Genomic DNA, 21,886 nt, shown 5'->3' with positions numbered 1-21,886 from the left:
AGGCCAGCTGCGGGTGTTTAATTACAGTGTTGACCGGGGTCGGCAAACTACGGCCTGTGGGATTGCCACCCCCGCAGTGCCGCGGGCCTCATGCCGCTGCTGGAAGCGGCTGGCACCACGTCCCTGCTGCCCCGGCAGAGGGCGCCATGCTCTGCCCTCGCCTGCAGGCACTACCCCCCACAGGTCCCATTGGCTTGGAATGGGGAACGGTGGCCAATGGGAGCTTCGGGGGAGGTACCCACAGGCAAGGGCAGCGCGTGGAGCCCTCTGCCAGAGGCCACAGGGACGTGGTGCCGGCTGCTTCTGGGAGCGGCGCAGGGCCAGGGCAGGTATGCAGGGAGCCTGTCTTAGCCCCGTTGCGTGCCACTGCCACCCTGGAACCACTCCAGGTAAGTGGCGCTGGGCTGGAGCCCACACCCCGAACACCTGCACCCCTGCCGCACCCCAACCCCCTGCCTTGAGCCCCTTGTACACCCTGCACCCCTCCTGTGCCCAAGCCCTTTCCTGTGCACCGCACCCCCCCTGCACTCCCTCCCGCACCCCAACCCCCAGCCCTACATTCATGGCCCTGCATGCAATTTCCCCACTCAGATGTGGCCCTGGGGCCAAAAAGTTTGCCCACCCCAGGTGTAGACATACAAGATGGGACAGATTGTTTAGCATAAGTAGTTAATACACATTCTAAGGGGACTATTCAAGGTGAAGTGGCCCATTAGCACCCTTGTAGTCATAGGACAAAAAAGGGGAGTTAGCGGGTTACAGATTGTGTAATAAGCCACAAATCCATGGCATTAAGACCGTGTTTTTTAGTGTCTAACAAAGATATGAATTTAACTCTCAGTCTCATCTTTTGAAGGTGTTCTGCAGGTTTCCTTTGAGGACAAAGACTGAGAGGTCAGCTATGTAGTGATTGTTTTGTGGAAAGTGTTCTTCCATGGGTGATATGGTGTTTTTTGTCTTATATCATTTTTCGGTGTGAGTTCATTTGATAATGTAGTGATTCTGGTCTCACTCACAAAGTTATTGCGGCATTTAGTTTCCCTAGATGAGGTTCACCATGTGTTGTAATAGTCATGTGTAGGACAGACAGATTTTGAAAGGTGTCTTGTGGGTGGTATTGATCAGGGATCTTGTATATGTTTTCCAAGATACACAAACAAGGGAATCCTGACAGACCCATCATATATGGTCATGTCACTCTTACTGAAGGACTATCAGGACTCGGAAACAAAGGGCCACCTTCCTCCAGGACAGTTGACTTCTTCCATAAACTCTGCAACAGTAACAACCTCCTAGTCTTTGAACTGAACTAGTTGAATAAACTAAAATGAAGAAGAATTTCTCTCTGCACCTGCAGAAAAGGCTACTGCTGTCAAAAACTGGCTCAAAAACTCTGATTCCAAGAGTATTGGCCAGTAACATCCATCAGTTTACTGGTTTTACTTTCTTTAAAACTTTGGCAGCAAACATTTACTGCTTAAATATTTTTTTAACTTTAATTTAAAGTGGTTTTAATAGTTTATTGTAAATTCAGATCTTAACATAGGCTGTGATATTTTCAAATGTAATTCTAAATAGAAATGAGTTGGGAAACTTGGACACCACTTTGACTTATATTATCCAAGACCATAGGGTAGCACTACTTACCTCTTATCTTTAGGAGCATTAATAAAGAAATCCCTAAATTCACCCAGCAAAAAGCTTAAATTATTTTTTTGATGGAAACTGGTTTATGGAGAGAGTGCAGAGATAAAAGTATGACACAAGAATGAAGAAAGGAAATGGGGAGGGGTGGAGTAGAGTCAGGAAAATGAGCAACTGGAGAAAATATGCAAGCAGATAGTCTAAGCTAGGTGGCAAAAGGTTATTTACGATCCTGATTTAACAAACTAGGTCCAACAGCTGCAATAATAAGGCCACTACAATCCCTAAAATTCTACCTCTTGGGTTTGAATAGAGTGAGAGTTAAGTGAGGAAATTTTTAGGTTTTTTTTTTTTTTTTCTGATTTGAGTTCTAATATAACAGATCATTTGTTTCTCTGCTGCATGGAAGAAGTGTTTGCTTAGTTTGCCTAGTTTGTAATTAGAAACAGTGCTCTGTGCTAGAAAATTGATAGGCCCAGGTGGCAAAGTGGGTTCACGTGTATTAAACTTTCAACTCTAGAGACTAGGCTTCAGATGTGATTTCAATGGTCAGTGAAATTAGGCATTAGTCCATTTTGGCCAAAACCAAAAATATACAGTCCTGCTAACTGGTATAACTGAAGTCGGCATTGAACCAATGCTGAGAATAAAGAGTTCCCATTAAATCAACATTTTGAGGTTCTAGACACTCCTAAAGACCACTAAGGAGACATAGATTCATAGATACTAAGGTCAGAAGGGACCATTATGATCATCTAGTCCGACCTCCTGCACAGCGCAGGCCACAGAATCTCACCCACCCTCTCCTACAAAAAACCTCACCTATGTCTGAGCTATTGAAGTCCTCAAATCATGGTTTAAAGACTTCAAGGAGCAGAGAAGCCTCCGTCAAGTCACCCATGCTACAGAGGAAGGCGAAAAACTTCCAGGGCCTCTCCAATCTGCCCTGGAGGAAAATTCCTTCCCGACCCCAAATATGGCGATCAGCTAAACCCTGAGCATATGGGCAAGATTCACCAGCCAGATACTACAGAAAATTCTTTCCTGGATAACTCAGATCCCATCCATTTAATATCCCATCTCAGGGGATTAGTCCTATTTACCCTGAATATTTAAAGATCAATTACTTACCAAAATCCCATTATCCCATCATACCATCTCCTCCATAAACTTGTCGAGTAGAATCTTAAAACCAGATAGATCTTTTGCCCCCACTGCTTCCCTTGGAAGGTTATTGCAAAACTTCACTCCTCTGATGGTTAAAAACCTTCGTCTGATTTCAAGTCTAAACTTCCTGGTGGCCAGTTTATACCCATTTGTTCTTGTGTCCACATTGGTGCTGAGCTGAAATAATTCCTCTCCCTCTCCTGTATTTATCCCTCTGATATATTTATAGAGAGCAATCATATCTCCCCTCAACCTTCTTTTAGTTAGGCTAAACAAGCCAAGCTCCTTAAGTCTCCTTTCATAAGACAAGTTTTCCATTCCTCGGATCATCCTAGTAGCCCTTCTCTGTACCTGCTCCAGTTTGAATTCATCCTTTTTACACATGGGAGACCAGAACTGCACACAGTATTCTAGGTGAGATCTCACCAGTGCCTTGTATAATGGTACTAAAACCTCCTTATCCCTACTGGAAATGCCTCTCCTGATGCATCCCAAAACCGCAAGAGCTTTTTTCACAGCCATATCACATTGGCAGCTCATAGTCATCCTATGATCAACCAATACTCCAAGGTCCTTCTCCTCTTCCGTTACTTCTAATTGATGCGTCCCCAACTTATAACTAAAATTCTTGTTGTTAATCCTTAAATGCATAACCTTACACTTCTCACTATTAAATTTCATCCTAGTACTATTACTCCAGTTTACAAGATCATCCAGATCTTCCTGTATAATATCCCGATCCTTCTCCGAATTGGCAATACCTGCCAGCTTTGTATCATCTGCAAACTTTATTAGCACACTCCCATTTTTTGTGCCAAGGTCAGTAATAAAAAGATTAAATAAGACTGGTCCCAAAACCGATCCCTGAGGAACTCCACTGGTAACCTCCCTCCAGCCTGACAGTTCGCCTTTCACTAGGACCCGTTGCAGTCTCCCCTTTAACCAACTGGAGAATTGCTAATATAGTTCCTATTTTTAAGAAAGGGGAAAAAAAGTGATCCGGTTAACTGCAGGCCAGTTAGTTTGACATCTGTAGTATGCAAGGTCCTAGAAAAATTTTTGAAGGAGAAATTAGTTAAGGACATTGAAGTCAAGGGTAAATGGGACAAAATACTACATGGTTTTACAAAAGGTAGATCGTGCCAAACCAACCTAATCTCCTTTTTTGAAAAAGTAACAGATTTTTTAGGTAAAGGAAACACAGTGGATCTAATTTACCTTGATTTCAGTAAGGCATTTGGTACCGTGCCACATGGGGAATTATTAGTTAAATTGGAGAAGATGGGGATCAATATGAACATCAAAAGGTGGATAAGGACATGTCTGTGGTAGGTCTTTTATAGAGCCCTCTTTCCAACTGTGCTGCTCTGCCTCTGCTCTTTTCTCTGTGATTTTTGCAGCAACATTGCTTCAGGTATGTTCTGCGTGCTAGCATTTATATGATGTCTACTAAAAATTTGAAGTCATCTGCTGGGTTGGTGTTTGAGAGACACAGGCAGATGGTCATCTCAAGCTTACTACTTTTGCAAGCAGATCAGATACTAGTACTATCAAGGGTACTAAGAAATCCAGTCATACAAAGCTATATGAAAATATATGGACAAACAAATATTATTTTTAAATAGAACCCACAAAGTGTAACACCAATTTTCTGGTACTAGTTACAAACAAACAACTTGTTATTGGTCTAGGGTGAGCAATAAGAACATAAGAATGACCATACTGGGTCAGACTAAAAGTCCATCCAGCCCAGTTCCTGTCTACCAACATTGGCCAATGCCAGGTGCCCCAGAGGGAGTGAACCTAACAGATAATGATCAAGTGATCTCTCTCCTGCCATCCATCTCCACCCTCTGACAAACAGAAGCTAGGGACACCATTCCTTACCCATCCTGGCTAATAGCCATTAATGGACTTAACCTCCATGAATTTATCCAGTTCTCTTTTAAACCCTGTTATAGTCCTAGCCTTACAACCTCCTCAGGCAAGAATTTCCACAGGTTGACTGTGCGCTGTGTAAAGAAGAACTTCTTTTTATTTGTTTTAAACCTGCTGCCCATTAATTTAATTTGGTGACTCCTAGTTCTTATATTATGGGAACAAGTAAATAACTTTTCCTTATTCACTTTCTCCACTTTCCTTATTCACTTTTTTCACAATGACACACAGTTTTGGGAGAACTATATGATTCATGCTGTGACCTTGAAGATAAATTGCTATGAGACTTCTGGCATTAAAAAAAATAAAAAAAAAAAACCTTCAAAACTAGCTAACAGGGCATTCCTTATCCCTGTTTTTATGGAATCTCCAGAGATGGTTGAGGTAGCAGAAGAGATTAAATTACTTAAATTTCTTTAATCTATAAGGGAGAAATTTCCTAAGATTTCTTAACAAAAGTTTCATATCTGCCTGTTAAACTGATCCAACTTAGTCAATTTCCCCTACTTCGCCTCCCCTGGAACAAGCAGTAATTGTGGGTTGAAACCAGCATCTCTGAGAAGTTTATTCACTGATTTCTTGATAGAGAATTGATATAATTGAAGTAGACGGCTGGTGGGGCTGTTACTGATATGTAAGGAATGGCTGTGATACAGTGTGGCATATCAAGTTCTAACAAAACTATCAGAAATGGACCCCGATACAGTCCAAACTGTTGGATTGCTGGTTGCTAACTTGAAAGGTGTTAGACTTTGCAACATGTTCAGAAAGTTATATTTTCTCCTTGGCATTTGGGGAGGTGGTTATTGAGGGCTGATGTAAATGCAAACTTGCACTGAAATAGCAAAGGGGTGAATTAAAACTGATTAGCCTTTTCAGTGCAATTCTGTGTGAAAACACTCTTATTTCAAAACAGAAGTAGCTAAGGCCAATAACAAACTGAGTAACTAAATCAATTAGTCGCTTCTGTTTCAAAATCAGAATGTCCACATACAGTTAAAAAGGTGGTAATTCATACTTCTTGTTTCAGTGCAAATTTGTTTGACGAAGAGCCCTGAAATGCCTGCTGTGAAGGAGGAGGGGGAGTTAGTTTTATTTTGCTGGTGTTTAAGAGCTAATTGAACAGTCCCCTGTGTGATATTCAAACAAAATGACTGTGGGATTTTTACTCATGTGAAGATGCTCAGAGTTTGAGATGGGGGCCTTATACAATGTTTTACATCACTTGGGATGGGGTCTTATACAGTGTTTTTTAAATCTAAAATATACTTCAGAATGAACCAATAATTAGAGATTTAAATTAAGAATGGTGTTTAACATCTTCCTAAAGTGATATCCTGGTTACAGAGAAACAAGTTAGACTCTAAAAAGAAAAGGAGGACTTGTGGCCCCTTAGAGACTAAAAAATTTATTTGAGCATAAGCTTTCATGAGCTGTACGCTCAAATAAATTTGTTAGTCTCTAAGGTGCCCAAGTCCTCCTTTTCTTTTTGCAGATACAGACTAACATGGCTGCTACTCTGAAACCTGTCTTTATGCAAGTTAGACTGTGCAGATGACCTGTTATCTCTCTCTTTCCCATAACACTCTGGACTCCTGACACTTCGAGCTTGTCTTTAAGTGGCGACATCTGGATTCTAACGCTTTGTTCTGGAGATGCAGAATAATCTCAGCCTGACAAAATGTCAGCAGTTACTTTCCCTTTCACAGTATTTGACAATTTGACCTTCAGGTTAAGGGATCTCCTCTGTCAGGAGCTCTATTCAAAGTATGTTGGTTTTATTGTGTCTAGAGTTCTCATATTTGATGAACTTTTAGAAAAGGCCAGCAAGAAGTGGGAACATGAAACAGCCTAATCTTCTAGGCTTGCAAATAACATTTAGGGTGATGATGCTGATGCTCTACAGATGACTCCTGTTGCAATCTGCTCCAGAATATTGTGCCCTTGGAGCCAGTTGGCCCACAGCAATGTTTTGGAAACATGTCTGAATGTGAGTGTTAGATCCACCTAAGTAATGTGACTTGCTTTACTTTCTAGAGCTGACCAATCTCAAAATCATTACACAGTGGTAGTACTATTAATGTGCTGGCAACTTTCACCAACCATTCCAACTTAACTAGGATGCTTCTGAACATACAGAATGCCATTTTAAATCTTGGTGGTGGGACTTCAGAATCAACATACATGGGCTTGAACTTGCTTTTTAGCAATTTTAATCAAGGCAGAATGGAATACCCAATGGAAAGAGGCTATGGGTAGCAATAACATAACAGGCCAAATATCATATGTGTTCTAGCACTTGTCCCTTGTTGGTCTTGGGCTCTACTGAGACATTTCCACTCCAGCCATGCACCTGTTCCTGCTTATACAAATGATTAGCTGGTATGAGAACAAATGCTGAGACTCCGTGTCTGAATAGGTAGTCTGAGTATGGTGGAGGATTGCTAGATTACGGAGTTCAGTGGTTGCTTGGCCCCCTGAGGAAGGCCCAGCGACCGCCTTGTGGTTGCAAAATTTAGTGCTCTGATAACTTACATTATGGATAGAAAGTCAACTAAATCTCTACCTAATAGCAAAGTGTAACCACAGAGAACTGGAAATGAGTACAATCCTGTTCTTTATAAACAAACAAACAAACCAAAACCTCAACAAAGGGAGGAGAGAGTCTTTTGTTGCAGGAAAATGGGAACTGCCTTGGATAAGGATACGTATTTACAGTAAACAATTTGGGACTCTCAGTGATAGGCTGGAGGGTGTATGAACACTTGAGGTGAACTGGACATTAGGTAAGAATGAGAAGAATTCCCAGCAAAGGAACCATGAGAGGAAACCATGACATTAGGAAAGGACATGGAAGACTTGAGGATACCATGGAAAGACTCTTTCAAGAGATGTTTGAAGAGCAAAGGACTTGAACCCCAGGACCTCTGAACCTGGGGCATGGACTGGCAGGAGTGGCAAAGAACTCTTGGCACTTTTGACCCCATGTAAACGGGAAGAGGAGTCGAGAAGTGAAATGAATTTGGGAATGATGCAACTTGTACACAATGACTTTTCTGTGCATTTTTACAATATTTGCATTATATCATTCTGTACATCTATAACAGGGGTCAGCAACCTGTGGCACGCACGCCAAAGGCAGTACGCGAGCTGATTTTTAGTGGCACTCTGCTGCCAGCCAGGGTCCCGGCCGCCAGCCCTGCTCATCCCGCTGGTGGTCTGGATGGACGGAACCCCAGGCTGGCAGCGGGCTGAGAGGGGCTGGTGGCTGGGACCCCGGCTGGCAGGGGCCAGTGGATGGAACCCCAGACTGGCAGCGGACTGAGCAACTCAGCGTGCTGCCAGCTAGGGTTCTGTCTGCCATCCACGTTGCCGGTCTGGGGTTCTGTCCACTGGCCCCTGCCAGCCGGGGTCCCAGCCACTAGCCCCACTCAGCCTGCTGCTGGCCTGGGGTTCCGTCCATCCAGGCCGGCAGCAGGATGAGCGTGGCTGGCAGCCGGGAACCCAGACCAGCAGTGCAGGTGGCAGACGGAACCCCAGACTGGTAGAGGGATGAGCAGCTCAGCCCACTGCTGGTCTGGGGTTCTGTCTGCTGCCCACGCTGCTGGTCTGGGGTTCTGTCTGCTGGCCCCTGCCAGCCGGGGTTCCAGCCGCCGGCACCGCTCAGCCCGCTGCCAGTCTGGGGTTCCATCAGGGGGGCTCTGTAAATGTAAAATTTATTAAAGACTTGGCACACCACTTCTCAAAGGTTGCTGACCCTGATCTATAATGTTATGATGCCTAATTTATTTTCCTCATGATCTTCTCCTGGGGGAATTCTGTGCCAAAAAATTAAAAATTCTGTTCATAGTATTTTAAAATTCTGCATATTTTATTTGTCAAAATAACACAATATAATTACTCCAGTTTCAATACAGACAACAAAAAAGATTCAGGAAATGTTTTTTGACAAATAGATTCCTTACTAGGCATATTTATACAGAACTCTGAGTAATGATTCATTTAAACTACAATACAGAAACGTATTTACTGTACCCTTCAGAAGCAGTGCAAAGGCTTGGGGCAGTCAGGGATAATGGAGGAGCTGAGGGAGAGGGAAATCATTGCTGGGGAAAAAGCCTGTTTGTGAACTTGGAGGGTTGTTGGGTGTGGGTGGGAGAAGTATGGAACATGTTTTTTTGGGTGGCTGGAAGGGATTGTTGGTGAGCCTCCACCATGCAGACCCTAGCAGGTTCCTAGCCTCTCATGTTCAGTCAGGCACATCTGCTCCAGTCCCCATGTGTCCTTGCCACCCCTCTTTCCCCCATCCCCAGGTTTCCCTGCATCCCCCTCTCCCTGTTCCTATGTGGGCCTGCACCCCATCCCCATGTGTCCTTGTGCCCCCACTCAGCCACTCCCATCTCTCATGTAGCCCTGCACTCCCAGTCCCCATGCATCTCTGCACCCTCACTTCCATTCAGTTTACTTCCCAATCTGTCCCCTCACTAGCTCTTCTGAACCCCCAGTCTGTGACTCCCCAGCAGTCCCATGTGCCCCATGTTGTCCGTTCTCCCATATCCTGTGCCTCCTGACCTGGACCTGGTGCTGTGAGGAAAGCAGCTTCTTTCTCTTCCCTATCCGCAGCTAGGGCCACTCCCTCCCGGGAGCAGCTGCTGTGTTCTGGCACCACAGTGGCTTCTGGTGGGCAAAAGGCATAACTGCAGCATCTTTCCAGCAGAAAGTCTTTTCTGCCCCAAGGGTGGGGGTGGGGGGGATTCTGCATGTGCACAGGGTTGCAGAATTCACCCAGGAGTAATGCTCCAGTCTTTTATTTTTTAAATTTTCCTGTGCCTCAAGGAACAAGAGTTTTGACAGGATGTCCTCTTGATATTAGGACATGTATTCACCATTATATCCTCTCAAGGTCTGAAAATGAGCCTTTCAGAATAAAAAAGGGGAGAGAGTTTGTAAAAGTCCATCAGTAAAATTTCTTGTTTTTTGCTACCAAAGGTGTATTAAACTTTTGGATGCTGGAAACAATATAGGGCTCCGTCCACCAAATGAATAAGATTTCCCTGATAAGAAAACACTTGTCACTAAGTGGCTCAAAGATCAGAGACTTCATAGCTGATTATATTCTTATTCCATAGGAATCTAACATCCTGAGAAATAACACAGAATTGCTTGTATATTAGTAAAAATAATTGGATTTTTAAAAGCATGTGTGAAAGAACCCAATTAAATTATAAAATACTTTTTATTTTTAGGTATTGTTTAGCTTATTTTTAATGGCACTTTTACATACTTGATGTCAGTCCAAAGATTATAGTTTTGACTATTCTGCACTGAAGTAGAAAATGAAGGGCATATACATAGCTTAATATCTTAATTATGAGAACCAAATGAGGAGAGGATGCTGCCTAGTGTGTACTTACTATAATCTTGTGTTGGTGAGAGCAGAAAAGTTAATGTTTAACTACTTTTGTGCTGTCCATCTAACGTACATGCAACTAATGCATTGTTACATAATATATTTTTGTCCTGGCCATAATGATTATTGTAGCTGGGGAAATCTTGTGGCATTACTTTAGTCAGAGTAGCATATTTACGGCATGGCAAGGAAGTTGTTTAATGTGCCCATAAGGAATGAGTGTGCGTGTGTTTGACCATACCAAGTACACCTTTGGTGCTCAAACAAAGAGGAAGACCAAGGTCCTGCCCCAGAGAACTTATATCCTAGAACAGAGAAATTTTGTTACACATTACTGGGTTTTTATATACCTTCTCTCTCCCTTCATAATTCTTCACCCATCCCTGTGTGGGTGTTTTTTTATTTTTTTCCCCTGTGGGAAATAAAATCAAGGCATTGTTCCTAATTAGAAGATTAGTGTCACATATTGATGCTTTATAAAGGTTGATGGATTGGCGATACCGGAATCTATAGTCCTCTACTCATTCCTAAATTACTGTGGAAACGGTCATGTTGCCAACATGAGTTTGCCCTTCATGCTCCACCAATAACTGAAAACTTGATCAGGACGTGCTGTCTTCTCCTTTCCTAATAGGAACTGGTTTAGTGTACTGCTTCTTCCCCATACATATATACTAAAATTTGAACTAATGCCAGTCAGGTCCTAAACATTTCCATAAAACTACCAAACTTTGTTTAAATATGAGAGCGTGGAAGGAGAGAATGAGATCCAAGTGTAATGTAAATCTAACCAGCCCCATCCCCCACCAGACATTACTTTGTTCCCACTTTCAGTAAGTCTGTAATACTGTTTCCCATAGCAACACCCAATGGTAGTGGGAAAGCTAGAATGTCTCTGTGAAGCTTCTCTACAACAAAGATCTATTAATCCCTGATGTTGATTCATTACTGGGTGCTATAAAATAATACTGATTCCCCTTACTGGGTCCCCTAGTCTCTCACCCTCTAATAAAGAAACACCCATTTAAATACTAACTACCATAGCACGTTCTAGAATGTTTCTTGCGAGAGGCTTTGGCTCAAGGTAACTGACTTCCATTCTTGCCCAGTTAGACTATAAATTAAAGTCACAGTTCAAATGTGGTTAGGAGTGTAAAATATCTATCTCTCAGATTATGAAACTGACAGGTCTGCCTAGTTATGGAATATGAGAGGACTGTTTTAATAGTTTTTGTTAAATTAAGATGAGGACTCCTATATAAAACTGCCACTGTTGAACTGCTTTTTTGTGGAAGTTAAGTTCACTTTCTGCACTGATTCTATTAGAAAATGCAAATGAAGCTGTGAATGAATGAATGTGCCCAACTACTGAATGTTTCCTAGCTCCTTCTCCTTCTCGTTGGGGTGAGAATCAGAAGGACTGGTCACATGAGTCTGTGGTGAGATCATTAGACAGGGATACCAGCTGCTCTATTATTAGGGATTTTAAAGTCTGCAACAGATGTTCTTAGGCTCTCTTCCAGTCTATTTTACATCCCACATATGGTGTAATAGAGTACATGGAAAAAGAGAGACATCTGACAAATTGTTCTTCTATGCAATAAACAGACTTTTTTCCCATGCAATTAAAAAATGTTCCTTATTTGTTACCCTGCATGTATCCAGTATAATTTGAAATATTCAAAGTAATAGTGTATAACGGTGAAAGTGATATGAAAATAAATATGAACATATGGGCAAAGAAAAAAGTAAATAGCAATATGATGTCAGGACAGAGTCCATACGTAATTAAATCTGAAAATACGTATACTTTTCCATTCATTCAGATTTGCTTTAGCACTTCAAAAAAATTAATTATGATTAATTGTGAGATAAAAAAATTAATTGTGATTAATCTTCATTTTAATCACACTGTTAAACAATAATAGAATACCAATTTAAATTTATTATAAATATTTTTGGATATTTTCTACATTTTCAAATATATTGATTTCAATTACAATGCAGAATACAAAGGGTAGAGTACTCACTTTATTATTTTTATTACAAATATTTGCACTGTAAAAAAGATAATGCAATCTACAAGTCGAAGCATGAACGGTCATACAAATGTTTAGCATATCTGGCACATATATACCTTGTAACACTGGCTACCACTGTGCCATGTGAATGCCTGTTCTCACTTTCAAGTGATAATGCTGCCCGCTACTTATTTGCAGTATCTCCCGTAAATGCAAACAAACTTGTTTGTCTTAGCAATTGGCTGAACAAGAAGTAGGACTGAGTGGACATGTAGGCACTAAAGTTTTACATTGTTTTGTTTTTGAGTGCAGTTATGTTAAAAAAAATTTTACATTTGTAAGTTGCACTTTCATGATAGAGATTGCACTACAGTACTTGTATCAGGTGAATTGAAAAATACTATTTCTTTTGTTTATCTTTTTAAAACTGCAAATATTTGTAATAAAAATAATCTAAAGTGAGCAGTGTGCACTTTGTATTCTGTGGTGTAATTGAAATCAATATATTTGAAAATGCAGAAAAAAATCCCAAAATATTTATAATACATTTAAATTGGTATTCTATTACTGTTTAACAGTGCGATTAAAACTGTGATTCATTGTGATTTTTTTTAATCCTATTAATTTGTCAGGTTAATCGCTTGAGTTAACTGTGATTAATTGGCAGCCCTACTTTATAGTTGTATTGTGGTAGTGCAAGTAGGGTTCCAGTCAGGGAACCCATTGTGCTGGTCAATACTATCATGGTGCAATGTGTATAGCAACATTATATGTAAAGTTATGAATATTATCTGAAGTTGTGACTGAAATATGTTTACTAGACAAGTCTGGGGAGTGGGTGAACTAGTTTCTTGAAGACAAAGGACAAACTGATGCCTCTACCCAGGTGTTATCAAAGGTGATTGGCAATTGGTCAAGTGACCATTCTTTGGCTGTGAAGGGGGTAGGAACAAATAGATTTCCATTTTAACAAACAACAACATGGAACTTCTTTTACCAGGAGATCCTCTGTCTCCATCCTCACAGCTGGAGAGAACTTTATCTAGAAGTAATGCTCAGGAAAACTCATTTCAAAGGCTGACTCGACTATAAAAGGGAGGAGCAAAAACTCTCAGGTATAGTCTCTTTTCTCTTTCTCTTTTTCACTTGAGATGACAAAGGAACCAGCCTTTAGACTTCAGGATGGGTTCTTACCTGAAAATTTGCTCAGTCCTGTTGTTGAGAACATTTTACCTTGAGCCAAATCTAGTTTAAGTTTAGTTAGTAGAAAGTGTTTTATGTTTATTTCTCTTGTAACCATTTCTGACTTGAATACCTTGTACTTTTACTCAAAATCTATCTCTTTGGAGTTAAACTTGTTTTATTCTTTATCAAAACTAACCCAGTGCTGTGGTTAAACTGAATTTTTTAGAAATTCCAATTAAAGTAGCAAATTGTTATCCATTCCTTCCCCACTCTGAACTCTGGGGTACGGATGCAAGACCCCCTAAGCTTATTTTTACCAGCTTAGGTTAAAAACTTTCCCAAGGCACAAATTCCAGCTTCTCCTTGAACAGTATGCTGCCACCACCAAGTGATTTAGACAAAGAATCAGGGAAAGGATCACTTGGACTTCCTTTTCCCCCAAAATATCCCCCTAAGCCCTTACACCCCCTTTCCTGGGGAGGCTTGAGAATAATATCCTAACCAATTGGTTACAAAGTGAATACAGACCCAAATCTCTTAATCTTTGGACACTGGGGAAAAAAATCAATCAGTTCTTAAAAGAAATTAAAAAAAAAAAAAAAAAGAAAAGGTAAAAATCCCCTCTGTAAAATCAGGTTGGAAGATAACTTTACAGGGTAACAAAATATGCACAAAACACAAAGGAACCCCCCTCTAGCCTTAGTTTCAAAGTTGCAACAAAACAGGGATAAACCTCTCTCTAGCAAAGGGAAAATTCACAAGTTGAGAAAACAAAGATAAACTAATACACCTTGCCTGGCTGTACTTACAATTTCTGTAATATGAGAGACTGGTTCAGAATGGTTTGGAGGACATAGATTGATGTCCGGTCCCTCTTAGTCCCAAGAGCGAACGAACAAAGAACCCAAAACAAAGCCTCTTCCACTCCCCCCCCCCCCCCCCCCGGGTCCCAGGGTTTTGAAAATATCTTTTGTCCCCATTGGTTCCTTTGGTCAGTTGCCAACCAGGTTATTTGAGCTTCATAACCCCTTATAGGTAAGGAGGAATGTTAGGCTACCCTTATGGTTATGACAGACCCCTTACAGGGGCAATGGACCTCTCACGTCTGGACTGTCTAGGAGAGAGCTGGATAGTGTGAAACACATGTTTTGGGGGAAAGTCTGGGGCTGGAAGAGTATTGGAATCACTCAGCAAGTGATAACCAAGGCTGGTGGAAGCCAAAGTGTGACTGGAGTGTGCTGGCTGGCTGCAGCTATACACAGACATTCAGGATGTGACTTGCATGCTGTTTGTGAGGGACCTAGGTTGGGAGTTACATGACAAGAAAAGAGCTGGATACAACAAATGTATGATCAGCGCAAGGTAGCCACATGATGATTAAAGTTAATATAACAAGCAGCAGTTCTGTTTACAAAGATAATACTGTGGGGTTTTCTATTGTACACTGGTTTCTTGTGTTTTTATAGCAGTAAGAAAAGAGCATGCTTGTCAAATTGCTTTTTAATTTGAGTTTATGTCACAGATATTGAAGTCAGTCAACCTGTTCAAATATTTGAGGAAGATACAGAACATAACTACTCACTGCATGTTGTTTAAGCTCTGATAACGTGCATTGTGCTGTATAAGACACACAGGAAGGCATGTTCCCTGTCCCAGAAAGCTCAAAATCTGAATAGTCTGAAAAAGAAACACACACTCACTAGGGAGCCCCAGAGGATGTTGCTAATTTTATATCGTTAACTATCTGAGTAACATGCACTTGTATTTCCTGTGTTTTGAAATTAGTAGCCCTATGAGCATATCATTACTAAGCAGTACTCTGGTGATATTAACACTTTCATAGGGTTCAATTTTTCCTGCCTGCTCAGAAAATGCAGTGTGCATTATTTGAGTTAAAATCATTTATATATTTAACATACATGCTGCTGATGCCTTATACCAAGTGGTAAAACATGGGGGGTAGTAAGTGACCTTTTCCTTTTATGATAACTTCAATCTCAAAGTTAGAAAGCTGAGGGCTGGATATGTTAGACCAGGCAACTATCCTAAATAGTGTTTTTAATACGCTTATTCTCATGATGAAAGCGTATCACTAGTAGGAGAGGAATGGTCTACAACTGAATACTAATCAGATTTCCTGTGTACAACTTGCATAGGAAATTATTGTACAATTCACTGTGTATGCCTTTTTCTGGAAGTAAAGATTAGTCTTTTGAGATTTCAGTAACACGATCTCCATAGTATGCCTTTGCTTCAACTATACTCCATATGGCACCTAGTAAGAAATTCACTGTTGCCCTAAGGGTATGTTTTCACAGTAGAATTAATTTGGGCTCTTGGTTGGGTGTCGCCCCTAACCTAGCTCCCATCCCAACACACAAACTGCTGACCTGAGTTTTTGTTGCTTTAAACCCTGGCCAAGCTGGCTCATTTGGGGCTATAGGCTAAAGCTGCTTTTACTCATGCTGGTAATCTGGTCACTTTGCAGTGAGAATGCAGGCAAAACCACTTAACTGTTGATAGTCCTCTGATGCCTCCACAATTCCCCATGTGCCCAGAAGGACAAGTTCTCCCACAATTCACTGGGAAGAATCATAGCGTGGCTTATCTTAGTGCAATACTAAGAAGCATGAGATATGTTCCCAGAAGTCCTAGCGCCTGTCATGGGTGAGTGCAATGCCAATGTAGACCCTGTAACGTGAGTGTGGCTTTGCGGCATGGCCACTCCCACCTGAACTAGGCTAAATTGTATGCTCATACCTGGCAGCTGATCACCTGGATTAACTCTGCAATGAAGATGTACTCTAAATGAATTGCTGTCTAAATACAAATGAGAGAAGGCATGCCAGTCATATTCCACAGTCCCCAAGAAATGAACAGTGCCTCTTCCCTAACTCAGATTAGGATGCAGGGGCCATGGATATTTGAAGAGGATTAGTCATTGAGCTTTGGGTTAAGCCTGTCTGCTTAATCAGGAGGATGCTTTCTGAAGATTATTCAGTTGGGAAAACTGAGAAAATCATGATTTTGGGTGAGCTCTAGAGACTTAATACTGGACTTTGAGGGTTTTGAGCAAGTCCAGTAATTAATTAGCAATTTGTTTTACCAATTAGGAGATTCCTACCCTAATGAGGGATGAGCAAACCATGCCAGCAACACACGCTTTCTCCTATGGTTGGGAGAAGACGGGAGTTAAGGTGCTTGCAACATCACACACAAAGCACCTTCTGGATAAATGGCAATCGTTGTTTGAATAAAACCCAACATTATATCCGCTTAAAATCTAAAATACTTTGACTGAAAAATAATTACCAGATTAAAATTATACTTTCTTGTACAGAACATTATTGTGAGTCCTGCACTTAAAAACAGTTAACTTTTCTTGAATCCTGAAATTTTTACCGAACCACCCATTTGTTGTAGGTGTGTATATATACTGAGGGTGGTGGGTAAGAGGGAGGGAAAATTGTCTTGTCTTGTGATTCTAAATGTGCTTTAAAAAATACATCATTTTGTAGCGAGATGCCATAATGTGGTGGTCTCCTATTATTAAGCTATATTAGCTTTAAGTTTAACTTCTAGAACTCTGCGTGATCCTGGTGATAAGTGATGCTAGTTCATAGACAAGTAAGCTTACCAAACACCGCCATTTAAGAGTTTTTCCCAACAAATCATACTAGCCATGAGTTTGTCCTGCTTTGCATTTGTGAATGTGTAATTGCATTAGAAACAACAAAAGTGTGTGTGTGTGCACATGCATGTGAGGGGATGGATGGATTGATTGACACTTGACGGCTGGAAAAGATACAGAAACACCTTCTACGCTACATACAGTAAATAAAGGACTGAGGTCTTCTGCTTTTTGCTGTGTTGAGACTCTAACAGGAACTTTCATGCATGCTTTACTTTGTGACCCCTTTTCATAAAAAGATTACTATTTTTTGTAAAGTAGAGGAACAAAATAAGAGATTAAAAATACTTTGTCCTCTGGAATTTGCTTGTTGTTTTAAAAAAAATCAGTAAACAAATCAGTGCATGCTGCTGTTATAAATGAGGTTATTCTTAAATTGGTCAGGGTTGGGTTTTTAGCTTGACAGTATTCCTTGATGTGGACGGCATTGAGCATGCTTGTACACCAAACTATTCAATTTAAAAATTACTCTTTCCCCCTCCCCCCTTATCTTTCCTGGTTCAATAGCATTGTAATGTTTGGGGGTTTTCCCTTTGATAACGTAGCCAGTATATCCAGTTTATTATTATTATGACAGCAAGGTGCAGTATTTGTTTCACTTGTTGCTCAGTCCTTGAGCAGAACAGATGATCAAGCTACACGAAGCAGCAGCATTTCTGGCTCTCTTTAATGGTACATTCATAATTGTTGCTTCCTGATTTAATAAGTACAGTAGCTGCATTCACAGCTAACAAGATGCTGCTCGTTACACAGCAGTAGACTCTAAACTGTTCTATTCTTTTCTAATTATGATCTGATTCATAATTATAATGCTTCCATGTCCGAGTACAACGTTGTGGTGTCATTGGAGAGGGAAGCTATTCTGTTGGTATGCATGTATAGATATAATTGCCAGAGTATAAATAACACATTCTAGCTTGTCTCATTCATGATAGGGCTAGTTTCTTTGGGAGCTAGCAAGTTCTGTTGTTACAAATTCAGGGAAAGCAAAAGATTTAGACTTGAAATTTATAAAAATCTGTGTGTACCTACATGATACATGTTTAAATGTTCTACTGGTCTTTATCTACAGAAAATTTAACAAGTATTTGGCACTAAATTCTACTTCATTACTCTTGTGTAAATCTAGAGTAACTCCACTAATTTAAGTGGAGTTACTCCAGATTTGCAGTGGTGTAATTGAGAACAGAATCTGGCCCTTGGTCAACTTGCTAAACTGTTTAATAAACTCAGTGTTACGACTTGTGAATGAAAAATGAAGCGATCAATGTAATGGGCCAGGTTGGTAGAGATGGGCTGAACTAAGTGGCATACACCCAACATGAATATAGGAGCATGTTGAAACTGCATCTTCAATTATGCTAAAAACATTTCAGCATCTTAAAATCAATGTGGCTGTCCAGTTAAGTGTTCACTTAAGTACCCTACCCAAAAGCCTATGTACCTCAACATTGATATAATCTTTGATGGGAACTTCTTACCAGTGCTAAATATCTATTTTTGCTTTTAATCTTGACTCCATTAATTAAGGCTTTTAAATATATATTCACTGTCCAGAGGCACTATCTGTGTGAACCAATTTTTTTAAAATAAATACTGTGTGTGCGCTCGTGCTTGAGTACTTTGGGTAGATCTGCAAAGCAGCATCCTGACACTGTTCTCGGGATCCTAAGTGCATCAGAGATGACACTGTGTCTTTAATGTTGGCTCAGTTAGTAGCCTGGTTTCAATCTGGTTTCAACCAGATACTTCCCAGTACCTGGTTGCCATATGGAGCAGCAGGGCTGTATGTGGATGGAGACTGGAGCACTGAATGCTTAATAGAAAATGAGTACTTGTGGCACCTTAGAGACTAACAAATTTATTAGAGCATAAGCTTTCATGAGCTACAGCTCACTTCATCGGATGCATTTGGTGGAAAAAACAGAGGGTGTTATCTTCTGCAGCTGCTGCTACTACTGGCTGTCTCTGGCTGAATCTGTCATTAACTCCCCAGCTGAGTAGTCTCTGTAGGACTCTAGCTGTGGAGCATATTAGTCATCACACACAGCCTCTGTTTTGCAGGGTGGATAAAAATAAAAAAATGATTTTTTAAATTTTAAATTGGATTTTTTTGATAAAATGCTCTTTGAGGAAAAAACCATCTAAAGATAGATATCATGGAATAGGGATTATAAATTCCAATTCTATAGTATGAGACAATATATTCATGTAATATTTAAGAAAAGTTTTGTAAATGAATTCCAATAGTTCATGGATTAGGGACCCAATCTTATGGGATTCCAGGGGCTTCTGTATAGATTATTTAGGTTAATCTTTCTGTCTACCCAATGGGACTCAGTGCTAAATCTAGATTAGAAGATACCATCCGAGATGCTTACTTTTGCAGTTCTCAAACTGTGGCTTTGTTTCTCCAGAGATAACATGGTTGTTAACAGCAAAAATGCTTTTAAATAAATAATATATAGAGGTGAGAAATAACAGACCTCAACTCTATTGTCCCTCTGCAAATGGCTGTACAGAGTCAGTCCCTTACCTCTCTCTCTAAAAGTGAAAAAATTCAATGAATAGAAGATTGTTGGGGGCTGAATAGATCCGAACAAGAAGAAGTCTGGAGCTATATGTGAGCAGAGAGGGACAGACAGAAGAAACAAAAATGAAACTGTTTGAGCAGCATATTCCAGAAGTCTTGAGGTCTTTTTGAGTGTAGCCTTTATTGATTTGAGAACTACCATACCATTCTCTCACTAGAAGGGAAAACCTATAATGGCAGCAGGCCATAAAAAAGACCCAGTTTGGGTCTCCCCTATCTCATCTATCTCTGAGTTGTGAAGAATATGTATTAAGGTTATAACAACCAACAAGAATGCACTTTCATGCAGAAATCCATGATTAAATCAAGTCTTCCTGACTAGTGATTTAAATCATTGATTTAAATTAAATCCACCCCTGCTGTTTTGTAATAAATACTTCTTTAAATCCCCCTCTTTAGGAACAATTTCCACTCAAGGATATTATGTATGAATGATTGACAAGTCTTCCAAACAATTTCCTATTAATGTTGAACTGTAAGTTGTTACCATAAAATTATCTTCTGTAAATTTAAGATGCTTGTTTCATGCATACTAATTGTGGGTATGATAATGTGCATGAGTGTTGGTCTAAGAGTGTTAACATCTCAGGTAGCTAGAGAGTTTGGGATGTTCTTCAGGGCTTTGGAGAAGGGAAGGAAACTCTACTTCTCTCCTCAATAGTTGTCTTTGAATAACTCTACTGATTCTCTACATTTTGAAGACTTAGCTAGGTCTTGTGTGTTCCCATGGCCTATGTAAATTCTCTCCATGAACGGCTGGTGGATACATGTCGGTATGGGTTCACCTGGCTTGGTCCATCCTTCACATTGCTAACCCACCTCCTCCCTGTGCTGTGGCATAGGGAGCCCCACAGGCCATGCTCTCTGGCATGCAGGTGGCATGACTTGTTTTTTTCCTTTTGAAATGCTCTTTCTTTTCTGGCTGGAACCATATGTGATCATATAAGAGGGAGCAAGATGTTTCTGATCTGACTGTGGAAAATGCATCTCTTAACAGTTTAACTGTTAAAAAAAGGTTGTTGGAAAATATTTCAATAACATTTTTATTTTATAGGGCATTGCCCTGTTTTTCAAACATCTGATCCTGATATGTTTGTTTTTGAAGTTCCGAGAAGCTTTTTGTATATGTAGAATATATTTTATAATAGCCACAGAATGTGTTTACTCTGAGCAAATTAACAGGGTATTTTAACATTATAAATACAGACTATCTGTTGTATATTTGACTGTGTGTGGGTATATATTCTTTCTTTGTGTGCACTTTATTTTTCAGGTCTCTCAAATAATAGTTTGTGTTGCCTACATAATGTGTTTTCAGAGAAAGTGGCAAGGATATATAGAACACATTTGTGTGGGTGTGAAATAGCTGTGTAGGGGATGCTCTTTATTAGAACAGAATTTTTGCAGTTTGCTTTGTAAAGCTTCTTGGCACATCACTAAATACATTTTTCCAGCTTGGAGCCTTAAAAACTACCCTACTTATTGACAATCCCTATAAAGGGCAAGCTTTTGTTACCCTGCATTAGAGCCACAATATCAGGCATTAAGCGGTGACATTCTGATTTCTCCTCTTAATGGATTATTAATAAAGATTATGATTATTCTGAACTCTAGGCAATACTGAAGGTTATCTTTAGACATTTGAATGAAAATATAGTTTAAAAGGGCTGGGTAAATGCAGCTAAAAGGAAACTGAGAAGCTTCATGGGGTTCATGTTTGTTTTATTAAAAACGTTGCTCATAGTCTCACTTGTTATGAAACAAAATATCTGATCCCGAAACCAGCATTCCTTTTATGTAAGTGCCTCGGGTGTTCTTGCCACCTTACAAGACAGAGAAAGACATGGTCCCTGCCTTGAGGCATATAGTCTAAATAGCTGGATGATACAAATTAAGATTCTGTTTGAAGCATTTGTTGAATATTAAAATTAACAGCAGTTTCATTGAAGTCAGTGTTTATGGACATGCTGAGGAAGTAGTAAGCACCAAAGCCCTTAAGGGTTGAATTAGTGGTCTAAGTATCAGGTTTGGAATACCCAGACTCCCTAAAACAATAAGGCTAAATACCAGGGTTGAATCCTCCTTCAAAGTGTATACATTGATTTCCATGCAATCGCATGTGTCTCTCTCTGAGATTAGTCCTGTTTGCTCTGTGTATATTGTAAAGATCCAGTGGTATGTTTTGCAAAACATGGGGATACCCTAGATATTCTTGTCTATAATTTCCCATTCTCCTC

The 21,886-nt window shown here is 40.2% G+C and overlaps 1 protein-coding gene across 1 annotated transcript in view; it reads left to right on the top strand.

The window, feature by feature from the left end:
* The window catches only part of LOC122458493 (translation initiation factor IF-2-like), a 38,860-nt gene extending 25,137 nt beyond the window's left edge, over window positions 1–13,723 (top strand). The window contains exon 3 of the mRNA XM_043507125.1: window positions 13,181–13,723. Within this exon, the coding sequence (XP_043363060.1) occupies window positions 13,181–13,272 (92 nt within the window). The 3' untranslated portion in view covers window positions 13,273–13,723. The remainder of the gene's footprint in view (window positions 1–13,180) is intronic.
* The last annotated feature ends 8,163 nt before the right edge of the window (window positions 13,724–21,886 follow it).

The sequence above is a fragment of the Dermochelys coriacea genome, chromosome 2, assembly GCF_009764565.3.
Source record: "Dermochelys coriacea isolate rDerCor1 chromosome 2, rDerCor1.pri.v4, whole genome shotgun sequence".
Classification (NCBI taxonomy): domain Eukaryota; kingdom Metazoa; phylum Chordata; order Testudines; family Dermochelyidae; genus Dermochelys; species Dermochelys coriacea.
This window is presented reverse-complemented; position numbering and strand designations above follow the sequence as displayed.